General features: G+C 40.5%; 1 protein-coding gene across 14 annotated transcripts in view; it reads right to left on the minus strand.

Annotated features, from left to right (window-relative positions):
* CLIP1 (CAP-Gly domain containing linker protein 1) overlaps positions 1-16,049 on the minus strand; it is a 127,440-nt gene that overhangs the window by 10,610 nt on the left and 100,781 nt on the right. For 13 of the 14 annotated variants that reach the window (XM_058691341.1, XM_058691340.1, XM_058691338.1 and 10 more), the window contains one exon: positions 1,647-1,699. The exons of the other annotated variant lie outside the window; for it this stretch is intronic. In XM_058691341.1, coding sequence (XP_058547324.1) covers positions 1,647-1,699 — 53 coding nt within the window. The remainder of the gene's footprint in view (positions 1-1,646; positions 1,700-16,049) is intronic. 14 annotated transcript variants of the gene reach the window in all.

Raw genomic sequence — 16,049 nt, forward strand, 5'->3', positions numbered from 1 at the left:
AAGTGGCCTTAACAAGCCCCCAAACTTGTTCTGCCTTTTTAAGCCAAGAAAAAAGTCACAGGCCTGCTCACATTTTGAAAGGCATGTAATTTAAAGTCACATGGAAAAGACTAATGAAGCATAGCAGCTTTATTCTTTAAAGGAAAAAAAAAAAGATTTAAAATGAACAATAAATAAATGTACAGTGAGAAAAGAGCCAGCATAAACATCTGACACCCTCTGTCTTACGCTTGCATCTGGGTTCTCGGCTAAGTTGCCCAACATTTTGGGTTCTACTTTCATCCTTTATAAATGCAGGCCCCACCATATATTTTGCGGGGTTGTCCTGAGATTAAGTTTGTGAATTGTGAACACAAAGGGATAATGTCAGTACTCACTTACTTACACCAGCCCATTTTTCCCATGCTCTCCTGGCAGAATGTGACAGGAACGAGCCCTATCAATTTTTTTTCACATATCCTTGATAACTGCATAAGGAGGTTCTCTTTAAAGAAATGGAGCCTTATTTATGTAAAATGGAAATATCCTGAGGCCCACCCTCGCAGAGCTGGCTGCCTACACAAGGACGGGGTGGGGGCAGTGATGCATTCTGTGTGCATTCTGGTAGGAAACTTTAAGTAAGAATGAATCTAAGGATTTCTTAATTAAACAAGAAAGGAGGAAAGGCACTCCTGGACTTGAAGCCTAATGTCCTTTGGAATGTTTCCTGTGGATCCCAATATCTCTGTGGGCTAAAGAAAGCCCTCAATTCCTAAGCCACCGCCATGCTGGCAGGAGCAGACTGCCAGAGTAAAACATGTGTGTCAGTGGCCAGGAGAGAAACTTCCTCTTCCCGACCAGAAAGAATAATAAAATACTTTGCAAGAGCGTGGATGAATTCTTGGTTAAGCTCTTCTTAAAGAATTATGTTTAGTTCTGTTTTCAAGAAGAGAAAAGTACGTCACTGTCGTGACGCACATCTACTCAGCGAACCACCATCAGGGCTATGGTTCTCGGCAACAGTACCCACCCATCTGCCCGGCACGCAGCGTAAAGCACAGAATTTCTCTAGACACAAACTGCACATTTTACAAGAGCAGACAGAGACTGTCAAGATACGTAAGCATCAGGCTTCTAAACAGTTATTTCTGTGGCCCCATTTATCCTTACTCCAAAGTGCTGGAAGGTTTCCATTTAAATATCATTTGATTATCATCAAAGAGTAACAGAGAAGAAAGCTCTTTCTTAGAAAACAGAAACATTCAAATTGATGCTAACACATTATTATTGAAAAGTTCAAATTTTTATATAATGCAATCAGTATTTATATGCAGATCAATTACTCTACAGAAGATTACAGCATTTTCAGTTACTGAAAAGAAGAGGTAACAGCAGTATAATGAGACAATCTGATTTTAGAACATTTCTGAATAAATTCAACTGACCATGGCTTAAAAATTAACCTGTCCTTTGTCTTTGTAATTAAGACTGTAACTTTTGCAAATAAATTTTCATCATTCACTGGTTATGAGCACCAAACCATCACAATCCAATCTTCTGAACAATAAGGAGGTGACGTGTTTTCTACAGTCACCATACACGTCATGTTCTGACATTTTCCTCATTAAACACACACACACAACAATAAACACAAAAAGAAAGCCTACCTCTTTTTCATTTCTAACAACTGATTATTGAGCACAGATCTCTCTTCTTCTAGCTGGAAAAAAACACACACAAAAAAGTTCAGTTCGTCACCAAAGTCCACAGAGAGGCCTATTTCTCATTCCACATGTCACATTCCCAGGCTCCGGGGCAGCTAAAGCAATTGGCCTTCCTCACTGGCAATGAAAAAAGAACAAAAGGTTACTACATCATGTACAGTCGTTAATTTACAAGTCATTTAGGACCTGAATGACTCCCCTTCTTCGGTACATGCCCTATCTTCAACATTCAATAAATGTTTCGCTCATTTGTTAAATGAACGAGTGAAAGCTTCGCTGTTAACATGCTGGCTCCTTCGCTGAAGTCACACAGATCAAGTGTCACTAACTCCTGGATGGCTGGGAACAGGCTGCTTATGCCGTATGGGCCTCATTTCACGTCTACCACATTCCAGGCATTAGTTTTTCACCCATAAAATAAGGAAGTTAGAAGAGATGTTCTAAGGGGTGTTTACTTCTAAAATTCTATTATTCTATGACAATAAATGCAAAAGGTTTAGTTAGTTAATCCTGTGAGAGATGACTCACCCCTCCCCCCACCCCCAATCTGTACCATGCAGAGTTTATTATGTGACATATCAATTTCAGCTCACACTTGTGAAAGCTGTGTTCCACACAGGTGAACACATTCCTGTGTGCTTTCTTTTCCAAATCAAAGGATAACACCAAAGACTATGGAACGGTTTCCAACAGCCCAGAATTTAAGCTATTAGCTCACTGCATGTAGTTTATGGTCTTATTTCTGATTATGTATTAATTATATCTATGCTTTGCTATGAGATCTTCAGAATTTTAAAGTTCTTAAATAGACATAAATGTGTGTGTTGAACCTAAAATTACACTTATCACAAAATCTATTGAGGTTAACATACAGTTTTTCCACTGTAAACTGTTTTCCTAGTCTATTAAAGATGTATGCTTTTGTTCCATGAGTAATTCACAAAAAATATTTAGAAATTTTTAAAGAGTGCAAGGAAGGAGAGTAAGGGTGGGAGACAAGCTTTAAAAACTAAAATAAGAGGGAGAACATCTGGAGAGTGGGAAGCGGAGATGAAAGGGCCTTTTTTCCTTTATGCCCATTTATACAGTTTATTTTTTATTTTATTAAAAAAATTTTTTTTATGTTTATTCATTTTTGAAAGACAGAGAGAGAGAGAGAGAGAGCACAAGCAGGGGTGGGGCGAAGAGAGAGGGGGACACAGAATCTGAAGCAGGCTCCAGGCTCTGAGCTGTCAGCACAGAGCCTGATGTGGGGCTCGAACTCACGAACCAAGAGATCATGACCTGACCGAAGTCGGATGCTCAACTGACTGAGCCACCCAGGTGCCCCTATACACTTTATTTTTTAAACAAGCTGTTTTATAATTTAAAAATTAAAACAGAAGAAAAAAAAATCAATGAGACTTCAGACTGAGAAATACCTACAGGGAGGATAAATGGATAAAAACAGGTAATTCACAAGAGAGAAAATACAAATGATTAATAAACGTCTGAAAAATCATTCAACACTTTCAAGAACAAGTTATGGAGAGAGTCCCCCTCTTTCTTGGAGGGAGTAATTGTGCCTGAATTTCCACATAAGTTTGGAATACTTATGGTACTGATTTTTTTTAATTTATTTTTGGGACAGAGAGAGACAGAGCATGAACGGGGGAGGGGCAGAGAGAGAGGGAGACACAGAATCGGAAACAGGCTCCAGGCTCCGAGCCATCAGCCCAGAGCCTGACGCGGGGCTCGAACTCACAGACCCCGAGATCGTGACCTGGCTGAAGTCGGACGCTTAACTGACTGCGCCACCCAGGCGCCCCTGGTACTGATTTTTTTAAAGGAAATGTTTATTTCTTCTTCTGGTCCAGTATCCAATTTAGGATAATAAGTTCATTTAGTAGGTCAGATTTAACCTAACTCATTCCTCATTCTTCCCTTTTGTGGCTTTGACATTTTTGAATTAAAAAAAATTTTTTTTTTTTAATATTTTTGAGAGAGACAGGGCAAACAGGGGAGGGGTAGAGAGAGAGAGAGAGAGAGGGAGACACAGAATCCGAAGCAGGCTCCAGGCTCTGAGCTGTCAGCTCAGAGCCCGACACAGGGCTTGAACCCACAGACCGTGAGATCATGACCTGAGCCAAAGTCACACGCTTAACGGACTGAGCCACCCAGGGGCTCCTTCTGAATTTTTTTTAACGTTTATTTTTGAAAGAGAGAGAGTGTGTAAGCTGGAAAGGGGCAGAGAGAGGGATAGACACTGAATGTGAAGTAGGCTCCAGGCTCCAGAGCCTGATGTGGTGCTCAAACTCACAAACCATGAGATCATGACCTGAGCAGAAGTTGGGTGCTTAACCGGCTGAGCCACCCAGGTGCCCCGGCCTTGACATTTTTGAATCGCACAAGCCACAACCTACTTCACATGATTTCAATCCTTTTAAATTCACTGAGACTTATTTTACGGTCTCTCCTGGAGAATGTTCCATGTGTGCCTGAGAAGAATGTGTATTCTGTTCCTCTCGGGTGGAGTAGTCTATAGATGACTATTAGGTTTAGCTGATTCATAGTGTTGTTCAAGCTTTTATTTCCTTGTTGATCTTCTCTCAACAAGTTGCTGTTGTTCCATCTATTACCAAAATAAGGTACTGGAGTCTCTAACTTTTATTGCTGAATTGTCTTTCCTCCTTTAATTCTATCAAGTTTTGCTTTGCATATTCTGGGGCTTTATTATTAGGTGCAAATATATTTATAATTGTTACATTTTGATTTTTTTATTATAAAATATCTTTCTCTGTCTTCGGTAAAAAGTTTTGTCTCAAAAGCCTATTTTGTCTGATATTAGTATAGCCACTCCAACTTGTTTTTGGTTACTGTTGGCATGTAATATCTTGTTCCGTCCTTTTATTTTGAACCCATTTCTGTCTTTGAATCTATGCTGTGTCTCTTATAAACATTATATACTTTATATAATCTTATATAGTTAGATCATGTTTTTAAAAAATTCATCCTGACAATCTCTGCCAACCCTCTTTTAATCAGTGTTTAATCCATTTACATTTAATGTTATTACGGGTAAATTACATACTTTTTTTCAATTAATAAATTTTATATTTTAGAGAGTTTTAGGTTCACAGCAAAATTGAACAGAAAGTATCAACATTTCCCATACATTCCCTGCCCCCACACACGCACAACCTCCCACATTATCAACATCCCACACCACAGTGGTACATTTGTTATAGGCACTGAACATACATTGACACATCGTTAATACCCAAAGTTCATTGTTTTCATTAGGTTCAATCTTGGTGCTGTACATTCTCTGAGTTCTGATGAATATATGAAGACATGTATCCACCCTTGTAGTATGACCAAAGTAGTGCCACTGCCCTAACAATCTTTAGTATTCTCCCTATTCATAACTCCCTCCCCCCTCCCTTATTCCCTAACAACCACTATCTTTTTAATGTCTCCATAGTTTTGCTTTTGATAGAATGTCGTATCTTTGGAACCATACAATATGTAGCCTTTTCCAATCGGCTTCTTTCACTTAGTAATATGCATTTAACATTCCTCCATGTGGTTCCATGGCTTAACAGGCCATTTCTTTTGGGTGCTGAGTAATATTCCATCATCTGGATGACCATAGTTTTTATTTATCCACTCACCTACTGAGGGACATCTTGGTTGCTTCCAAGTTTTGATAACTGTGAATAAATCTGTTACAAACACTTATGCACAGGATATTGTGTGGATTATATTTTTAGTTCATTTGGGTAAATACCAAAGAGCACCATTTCTGGATCTTATGGTAACAGTATGTCTAGTTTCGTAAGAAACTGCTGAACTGTCTTCCCAAAGCAGCTTTACCATTTTGCACTGCTACCAGCAACGAATCAGAGCTCCTGTTACTCTACAGTTTCACCAGCATTTGGTGTTGCCAAATGTTTTCGATTTGGGCCATCCTGATAGTTGTATCATATCATCTCATTGTTAATTCACAATTCCTTAATGGCGTATGATGTTGAGCAACTTTTCAAATGCTATTTGCCATCTATGTATCTTCTTTGGTGATGTGTCTATTCAGGATTTTTGTCCATTTTGTAATTGAGTTATTCATTTTCTTATTGTTGAGTTTTAAGAGTTCTTTGTAGATTTTGAGTAACAGTCCTTCATCAGAAGTGTCTTTTGTAAATATTTTCCCCAAATCTGTGACTTACCTTCTCATTCTCTTTTCACATTGTCTTTAACAAAGCAAAGTTTTTAATTTCATTAAAGTCCAGCTTATCAATCTTTTTTTGTGGATCATGCTTTTGGTGGTCTTGTACCTAAAAAGTCACCAGTGTACCCAAGGTCATTTAGGTTTTCCCTGATTTTATTTTCTAGGAGTTTTATAGCTGTGTATTTTACATTTAGGTCTATGATCCATTTCAACTTAATTTTCACAAAAGAGGTAGTACCTGTGTCTAGATTCACCTTTTTGCATGGGGACATCCACTTGTTCCAGCACTATCTGTTGAACAAACAATCTTTGTTCCATTGTATTGCCTTTCCTCCTTTGTCAAAGATCAGTTGCCTATATTTATGTGAGTCTATTTCTGAGCTCTGTATTCCATTGACCTATTTGTCTATACTAAGTCTTGAAATCAGGTAGTGTCAATCCTTCAACTTTGTTGTTCTTCAATACTGAGTTGGTTATTTGGGGTCTTTAACCTCTTCATATAAACTACAGAATCAGTTTGTCAATATCCACAAAAGAACTTGTTGGGATTTTGACTGGAATTGTGTTAAATCTATAGATCATGTTGGGAAGAGTCAATATCTTGACAGTATTGAGTATCTATCCATGAACAAAGGATATCTCCATTCATTTCATTCTTTTTTGATTTTGCTCATCACAGTTTTGTAGTTTTTCCTCAGATGCTGTCCATACATTATTAAACTTACCTAAGTATTTCATTTTGGGGAGTGCTTATGTAAATGGTATTAAGTTTTCAATTTCAAACTCCACTTGTTCATTGCTGATACATAATGACTGACTTTTGTCTATTAAACCTTGTATCCTGAAAACCTGTTGTAACCACATATATATATGTATATATATATGTATATATATATATATGTATATATATATGTATATGTATATGAATATATTTGTATCTTCTAACATAAATATATGTATATGAATATATTTGTATCTTCTAATACACACACACATGGATAGGATGGTTCTTTGTCAAGAATGCTGTTGATTGAGTGCCCATAGGGCAGGGGACTGTGACTGAGCAAGGCCAATACGTATGAAGTAATTCTTTTTACACAGTGCCCACACATGTCAATTAGTCTCTAATTTTTATTCGTGGTTGCTTTCTTCCATTTTCTTTCCACTCTACCACCTCAAATTTTGTTAGACGTCTTCTCTCTTTATATTTGTCTATTTTTTTTCTTTTTCTTTCCTTTTTTTCTTTTTACCTTGCAAATGTTTTAAACGTACACTCGATCAAAATTAACACCACCAATAAATGGGATAAAGCAACATCACATGACTCTTGGAAGGATACAACATCAATTATCTTCCTGCTAAAAATGTATAACCATCGTGATGAAACATCACAAACCCAAAATGAGGGATTTTATACCTCATCATTGGCCTGTTCTTTAAAAGAAAAAAGAGTCAAGTCATAAAATTTTGACTGAAAAAAGGCAGAAGCAGCATTCCAGATAAAATGAGAAGAGACTGAAGTCAGTGAATGAAATACATGATCCTGGGGGCACCTGGGTGGCTCAGTCGGTTAAGCGTCTGACTCTTGATTTCGGCTCAGGTCATGCAGGATCTCACAGTTCTGTTTGTGAGTTCAAGCCTCATGTCAGGCTCCATGCTGGGTGTGGAGCCTGCTTGGGATTCTTTCTCTCTCCTGCTCTCTGCCCCTCCCCGACCTGGGCTCTCTCTTGCTTTAAAAATAAATTCAGGGGGCGCCTGGGTGGCGCAGTCGGTTAAGCGTCCGACTTCAGCCAGGTCACGATCTTACGGTCCGTGAGTTCGAGCCCCGCGTCAGGCTCTGGGCTGATGGCTCGGAGCCTGGAGCCTGTTTCCGATTCTGTGTCTCCCTCTCTCTGACCCTCCCCCGTTCATGCTCTGTCTCTCTCTGTCCCAAAAAATAAATAAAAAAACGTTGAAAAAAAAAAAATTAAAAATAAATTCAGTTTTAAAAAAGAAAAGAAGGGGAAGGGAGGGGAAGGGAGAAAGAAATGCATGATCCTGGACTGGATACTGAACCAGAGATGGGGAAAAACTATAAAGGTCATTTACTGGGACAACTGCCTGAACAGGAAAATGGCCTGTACATTGAATACTAGTGTTAAAACTTCCTGAATTTGGTAACTGCACTTTGGTTAAGGTAAAAACAAGTCCTTAGAGAATTTGAGTATTCTGTGTTCTATTTTTATAAATATTTTTGCAAAGTTTTGAAATAATTTCCAAATAAAGTTAAAACACAATTCTATTCTATACCTGTAGCTCCCTGAGTTGTTAGCTTAGTTGTCTACTTACTTGCATTTAGTGCTCACACCAGTACTAATCCTTTTGCCACAATTTCTCTTTAGATAAGTCCTGTATTTTGATTCATGGCCAGATTTTATCAGCAAGCAGCTACTTTTCAGAAGGGTTCATAGATGCCATAGCTTCTGAGTTCTTTCATGATATTTTTTCAGATGTTTTTTGAAAACATCTACCTGTCCTTTCATCTGTGAATAACTGCCAGGATAGGACGCTCCTGATCCTATTTTCTATCCCTCAGAACTCTGGGAACACTGTGGCACAGTTTTCTCGCATTCAATGTGGCTGCACTGGGTTGTGGGTTGGGTTGTTTTTTGGTTTTTTTTTTTTTTACCTTTTCATTTTATTGTTAGTATTATTTTTTAAAAATACCTCCGTTTTCAGGAAAGGAGACCATTTCATTTTTTTTAAATGTTTATTTATTTTTGAGAAAGAGACAGCACAAGCAGGGGAGGGAGAGAAACACACAGAATCCAAAGCAGGCTCCGGGCTCTGAGCTGTCAGCACAGAGCCAGATGAGGGGCTCAAACCCACAAACCGTGAGATCATGACCTAAGCTGAAGTCGAATGCTTAAGCCACTGAGCCACCTGGGTGCCACCGCCTTTTTTTTTTTTTTTTTTTTTTTTTTTTTACCTTTTTATAAGGAATATGCCTTTCCTGCCTGGGCATCTCAAGAATTATCTCTATATTCTCAAATTTCATTAATAACCAGTGTTATTTTTTTATGTCAATTGCTTTGGACCAATATCCTCCTCCACCACTACCACCCCCCTCACCCAAGATTCTCTAATTGAGTTTCCCTACATCCTACTATGTCCTTCCTTTTTTTTTTTAATTTTTTTTAATTTTTTTATTTTTTTAAGTTTATAGAGAGAAAGGGAGATAGAAACCCAAGCAACCTGTGCATTGTCAGCACAGAGCCCGACACAGGGCTCAAACCCACGAACTGTGAGATCATGACCTGAGCTGAAACCAAGAGTCGGTCCTTTAACCAACTGAGCCACCCAGGCGCCCCCCCTACCGTCCTTCTTATATGTAGACTCAGTTCTTCACGCGAGGGAAATTTCCCTATTTTACCTCCTAACACTTTCTTTCTGAATTCTGTTGAATCCCCTCTTTCAGAGTTTTCAGAGTTGTTCATTATATTCATTCAGATGATCTCTGTCCTCCAAAGCTATCACCTTTCCTCTTACTCTTTGGTATCTCTGTTTCCCTCTTTGTTATAACCATCTCAAGCCTTCCCTCCGGATGTTTAGAAATGTTCATTAGGCTCTTCTCTGTTTCTGACTTCAGTCCCGACACGGTGCTGTTTTGGTCCTCACTTGTTTCCTCGACTTGTCACGTTCTCTGTTCCACTTGTGTCATTTCTTCTTTGAACACCCGCTTTATTTAAGTCACTGGCGTTTTTATAGAACCCAAAGCAATATTCCACTCTGGGTAATGCTTTCTCGCGGCCTGAATTCCTCATCTCTTTGGATTCCTGTGTTCCTTTCTTTTCTTTTTTCTTCTTTCAGTACGATAGGCATTCAAGTGTTCATCTTACTGTGGGCAGCTCTACTGAGACCGTCTGTTTGCTCATATGTGATGCACATTAATTTTCCCTGACACCCTTCCTGTTTTATCTGAGACCTTTAATCTTCATCTCCAAGCTACAACGGAAAAATTTGGGCACTGCAGCCTATACATGTCTATAGCTAGAGGGCAAGGAGGGAGGGAGCGCAGTGAAGGGGATATACAGCATCTGGGCTGGAGGTCTCTTTCATGGACTTTTCTTTTAGTGCCCCCTCTGAACAAAGGTAATCCTATTCCCACAGCAGTGTGTCCTCAGGCTTCAGTCTCAGGCAGACACAAAATTGTCTTTTTAACATCTAGTCTCATCTCTGTTGCCTTCCCTTCCCAAAGATGGGAAGGCAGCCTCATTTATGGCTGGACGTGATTATGTGACACTATTACAGGGATAGGAGTTTTCCTCTCCAAGCTGAAAGACAAAATCACGTAAAGAGAAGGCCTTTCTGCCCTTCCCCACTTTGGCTTTCCCCTACTTCCTCCAGCAAAGTTTCACCAATGCCCTGTGACCATCTATGTGCAGTAAGGGTAGCAGAAAGAAGAGCAGAAAGGAAGAACAGGGTTCCCTGAGGACATTCCTGAGTAGAGGACTCACCTGGACTCCCCTCCTGTGGACTTATTATCATTTGAGAGGAACCCCCTCCTCCATATCCTTTTACTTAAGCCACTCTGTTGACTAGACTCACTATGGAAAATGACGCCAGGCAATTCTTCCCGCCTCTGGTAAAATTCTGAGATGGTCAAAGAGAACTTCTAGCCTCAAAGATTATTCTGTGACTGTTCGGACTATTCACCTCTTCCATCTAATTTTCCCTAAACTGGACTGGGCACAAGGATGGAGAGAAGCAGAATAAAAATTCTCAGGATTTTGCTACACATTTTCTTTTCTCTTACCGCTGGGAACAGCGTCAACAGAGTCAAACCACCATCTTGTTTCTTTTCTTGGTTGCCAAATTTTAATGTTTACTGAAAGCATGAAGCCGATTGGCTTTGCTGGAGAGATTTTCCTGGAGACATTTTTTTAATAGTCAGAAGAGTGTGTTCACTTCATTAGGTATCGAAGGAGAAAGATTCTGTGATCAGCTTCACTCAGCCCTACTTGCCCAGAAGTATCCGGAGCCCAGATTAAAATTACGATGGCTAATAACCACTGTTTTCCAAAATAAAACAGGACAAGCTAAAAACGGTGTTGCCTTGGGGCACCTGGCTGGCTCAGTCGGTAGAACATGTGACTCTTGGTCTTGGGTTGTGAGTTAGAGCCCCACATTGGGCGGGAGAGAAGAAAGGAAAGGAAAGGAAAGGAAAGGAAAGGAAAGGAAAGGAAAGGAAAGGAAAGGAAAGGAAAGGAAAGGAAAGGAAAGGAAAGGAAAGGAAAGGAAAGGAAGGAAGGAAGGAAGGAAGGAAGGAAGGAAGGAAGGAAGAAAAAGAAAAAAGAAAAAGAATGCATTCCTTTTCTATACATTCATGTCTGCAAGTTCAGGCCTATTTAACATTTGCAGGCTATTAGTCATAAATCAATCTCAACGGTAACCTCAAATTTTGGAGACTGCATTTGTTGTAACCTTTGTCAGAAGTGTTGATAAAATACAGTTATTGAGGCATGTAATCCCTGTCCTGTATCAACAAACTGTAATCTCATTTTGCAAATAACTGGGAAGGGGAGTGGGGAGAGAAATCAGCACTGTTCCCATAGTGACAGCTCAGTGTATCTGCAGCCCTTACAAGGGGGAATACGTGTGAGGTTTGGAAATGACAAATCAGACATTTCAAAAGTTACTACTTAAGGTGACTATTTCTATAGAAGAGCTCACATCACTGTAATTATTTTTAGTGTTCTCTAGGAAAGGAAATAATGCTCTGTATAGTTTCCATTAATCTTGAATCTCCCAGACCCTGCCTGATTTTGCGCTGTGCGCTTCCTCTAGCCACACAGGGCAAATGCCCCACTCATCACGTTTCCGGCAACCACAACTCTCTATAACAAAGCTATGAGATTCGAAGTAAATGAAATAATGTAAAAAAAAAAAAAAAAAAAAAAAAGGCAGTCAAGGTTTCTGCATCCTGAGGCCCCGCTAAAAGCGAGGTATGCATTTAATCACTCATTTGTTCATTCGAACCTATACAGCATGCCCTGCGATTCCCACCATCTCACAGCCTGTGTGGAGACACAACATGGCATTCTCAGCATGACAGAGTCCTGGACAGCAGCCGCCCCCGAGGCTAGAGGATGGGCCTAACAATGAGGAGATGTTTACCACATGGGGACAGAGAAAATGTAAATGCGGACCTGCATATGGCAACTGACCAGGGGTGGCAGGACAAACATGAGCCAAGAGGGTGGAAGATGTCAAAGAGGGAAAGTCAAGAATGTAGGTGGCGACGCCAAATGTTCAGAAAGGATGGAAAGGAAGCCACGCACTTGCGCTGTCACTAGGTAAGTGATGACTCAGGCGAGAGTCACTTCAGTGGTGCACTGGCGGTGGCGAAAAGCAGACAGCAGGGGATTGCGAAGAAAATGGGGGGTGAAATTGAAGGCAGAAAATATTACTCTTTTTAAAAGTCTGGAAGTAAAGAAAAGAAGACAGGACTGTAAGTATGACCAGTGTGGCAAGATTTAGAAGAGCTTTTAAGGAAGTGAGAAGGATTTCCCCACCCACTAAAGATACCAAGTGGCAATAAGACCCAGTGGCCATAGGCAGGGAGGCAGACAGACATCAGCAGGGACAGGCGACCATTCGGATGGAGAAAGGAGACCCGAAACACCTGAAGCAGAGGCAGAAACAACATGAGGGGTACGCATTCAATAAAATTCCATTCAGCCAAGAGGCAAGCAAGCGCTCACGCCTGCTACAACACGGATGGGCCCTGACGGCACGACACTGAGTGAGAGAAGCCAGTCACCAACAGTCACGTGTTTTATCATTCCTCTTGTATGAAACATCCAGAACAAGCTAATCCATAGAGACAGAAAATAGATGAGTGGTCGCCAGGGGCTGGGAGGCAGGAAGAAATGGGAAGCGAGCGCTTAAACAAGTATGGGGTTTCCTTTCAGGGCGATGAAAATGTTCTGGAACTGGACAGAGGTAATGACCACACTGCACTGTGAATATCCCAGATACCATTGGATTGTACACTGTAAGATGGTTCCAACAGTAGATGTTACGTGTATTTTCACTCACTCACACACACACACCCCTGAAGCAGCATGAAACTAGTCAGCCCTCAGGCGTCAAAGCGAAGGTGGAAGCAGTCAACGGCAGTTATATAATTACAACAATCTTCATAATCGTCAGTTATCAAGAAGTAGGTTATGTTAACTACTAGAGTGAACACTAGGAAATTGCAAAATGAAAGCAATTGCGTATGTTTCAATCTAATATACTCTCTTTTCAAAGACAAGGCACTCTGTGACAGTCTCTAAAGATTTCTGTCACCGTTGATGCCAGATAAATCACGCCTCTTACAATCCCAGCTGACCCTGGATTTTGCTCCCCTCCCCCCACAAAAGTAGTCTCCCACTTGGGAAAGGCGGCTTACACAATTTTCCTTTGGAAAGGAGAATGTCTGGTAGGGAGAGCAGAGAAAAAAGAATGCACACGTGTGGGTCTGTTTCTGGATTTGCCAGCTCTGTTCCAGAGGACCATCAACGAATAGATGAGTCCTTCCAATTACTGAAATACTTCTTCACGGGGGCACACGATACCCACTTGTCAATCAAGTCCAATGAGAATTTCTACCTAAAAGTGGAAACTGACATCACTGCCCAACTTTGACCAACCAGTGCTGCTCATGACTAACCCTCTTAATTTCACAAATTTTCTACATCTTTTTAATTGATAAAAAGAATATTCTACAATACCACAGCCACAGGAGGCAGGGATTCTTTTATTTTGATAAATCACCTCACATCCAATTGACAAACAGGAAATCAAATAGTCCCCATAGTGAAGGGGGCTTCTCAAGGAAGTAAAAATCCTTAGCAAATAATCCCAGTGAGATGCCTAAGATGGAGAACAGATTCTGGGGTGTCTTGGGCTTTTAAGCAAAATAAATTCTTGAGGCAAGAAAAAAAAAAATACCAACACATCGAGAGGGCATTTCTATAGCATTGTTTGACCCCATCCACCCACACCAATCCTAGCTCACAAGTTTTTCTTTCTTTTTTTTTAATCTCAATTATCAAGTAGAAATAAGCTTTATTCTCAGTATAGAAGTACGGAAAGAGGCCTCCAAATTAGTCTGACAGGAGTACAGGTCTCAGCTCCACCGCCTAGCTGTGTGTCCTTAGCAAGTTGGTCCACTTTTGAGTGTCAGCTGGTCTACAAAATAATAGCCTGCCTGTCTCAGAGGCATGTTGTGATGATTCTGGGAAACATGTAAGACCATCAGCTTGGTACATGTTTGGTGAATTATGATGCTACTTAATAAAGGACTCAGGAAGAACCCAGGTCCTAGGTCAGTGTTTACCCATCCCCTGTCAACTTCACCTCCACTGTCTTAATCCTAGAATGAAACACTCAATGTTTCTGTAGTATGACAATTAAAATTCTAAGAATTCCTTTTTTGTTCTAAAACCAAGGTTTCTGCCAAACAAGGTGGCTCTGGAGTATATTTCTAAACATAGCGGATCAATAGTTTGGCTTGACTACAGTAAGTAATAATGTGAAACGTGTGATTTTACAGAAGTAAGCAGTACTCCAGATTTGTGGAGATTATACAGTAAGAATAGAGCTGATGAATTAATCAGTCTTCTGTAGACTAAGGTTGTTTCTAAATCATTTTAAATGGGTGGTTCTCTCCAGTCTTTTGAAATAGATACACATAGACACTACATATATACTTTTATTTTTTTCAAGGGAAGAATTACCCATAATCTTCCTTGATAATCATTATCATGGTCAACGAGCTCTACCATTGAAGCCTATTATTTAGTTCATACCCACTTATCTCTCTCTTCTGAGTAAAGCACAGAACTATGAAGGGCCTAACAATCTGTCCTTTAAAGGGAAGTCACTTTTCTTAGTTGTTTCTTGCACGTGCTGTTCTGTAACACCCTTCAAAGTCACTGACTTTCAAATTTCTAGTGGCAAAACCTTTTCAAAAGGAAGGCAATTCAAATGCCAACATGCAGAAGAGAAGAACACGGGTGAGGGAGCCCGGCAGAGCCTTGGCCAAGGTAGCAAGATGCCTCCTCCCACTGTTTTCCCTACAGAGACACACAAGCAAGAAACGCAGTCAACAGTCCAGTTAAGGGCACAACATGAGACGCGAGGAGGATCTCTCTGTGCTCCTCCCATGTATGGAATCCACTCTCTCTACCGGAGATGTTCCATGAGGTCAAACGAGATGCACCTCTCAGAGACCCTGCTTTTGCAAGAACTTACAGACACAGTGATGACAGAGCAGCTGCCCAATGTTTTAGACGCTCTAGTTTGTGCCAGGAAAAAGAGGACCGCATCTGGTCAAAGGGCTTCTATTTTTTTTTTTTTTAAATTTTTTTTTTCAACGTTTTTTATTTATTTTTGGGACAGAGAGAGACAGAGCATGAACGGGGGGAGGGGCAGAGAGAGAGGGAGACACAGAATCGGAAACAGGCTCCAGGCTCCGAGCCATCAGCCCAGAGCCCGACGCGGGGCTCGAACTCACGGACCGCGAGATCGTGACCTGGCTGAAGTCGGACGCTCAACCGACTGCGCCACCCAGGCGCCCCAAAGGGCTTCTATTTTTCATGAACTCCAGTTTCTCACATACTGACTAAAGGAGAGGGCACTGACCCTATTTAAGTCAATCCACTTTGATCCTTTTCCTGACCCAAATCAGAAGATGGCAAACATTTCTTGACTATAAGCTGAATGAGGATGAGCAAATTACTATCTTCATATCCCTGTTTCCTCTTTGACAAGCGGAAATAATGGCAGTGTCATCGCCTAGAATTATTGTAAAGACTGAGACGACAGTTATCATTTATTTGTGCTTGTCGCGTAGTAAGAGCCAATAAACGTGAACTAGTATCACCAAAAGCATCATCATCATCATCCTGGAGTTTGGAGAGATGTGGCATTCCTTTTGTGAAGTAAGAAAACTGTGGAAAGCTGTAACAAAGACTTTAAAGTCTGAAATCAACTCTCCAAAAAGTGCTTTCGCCACAAACTGCCATGTCAATGGGTACTCAATACAATTACCCCAGATGACTCCATCCCAAGTGAGAAGGAATCTTTGCCAAGTATTCCTGGGGGAA

Source organism: Neofelis nebulosa, chromosome 11 (assembly GCF_028018385.1).
Source record: "Neofelis nebulosa isolate mNeoNeb1 chromosome 11, mNeoNeb1.pri, whole genome shotgun sequence".
In the NCBI taxonomy this organism is placed as follows: domain Eukaryota; kingdom Metazoa; phylum Chordata; class Mammalia; order Carnivora; family Felidae; genus Neofelis; species Neofelis nebulosa.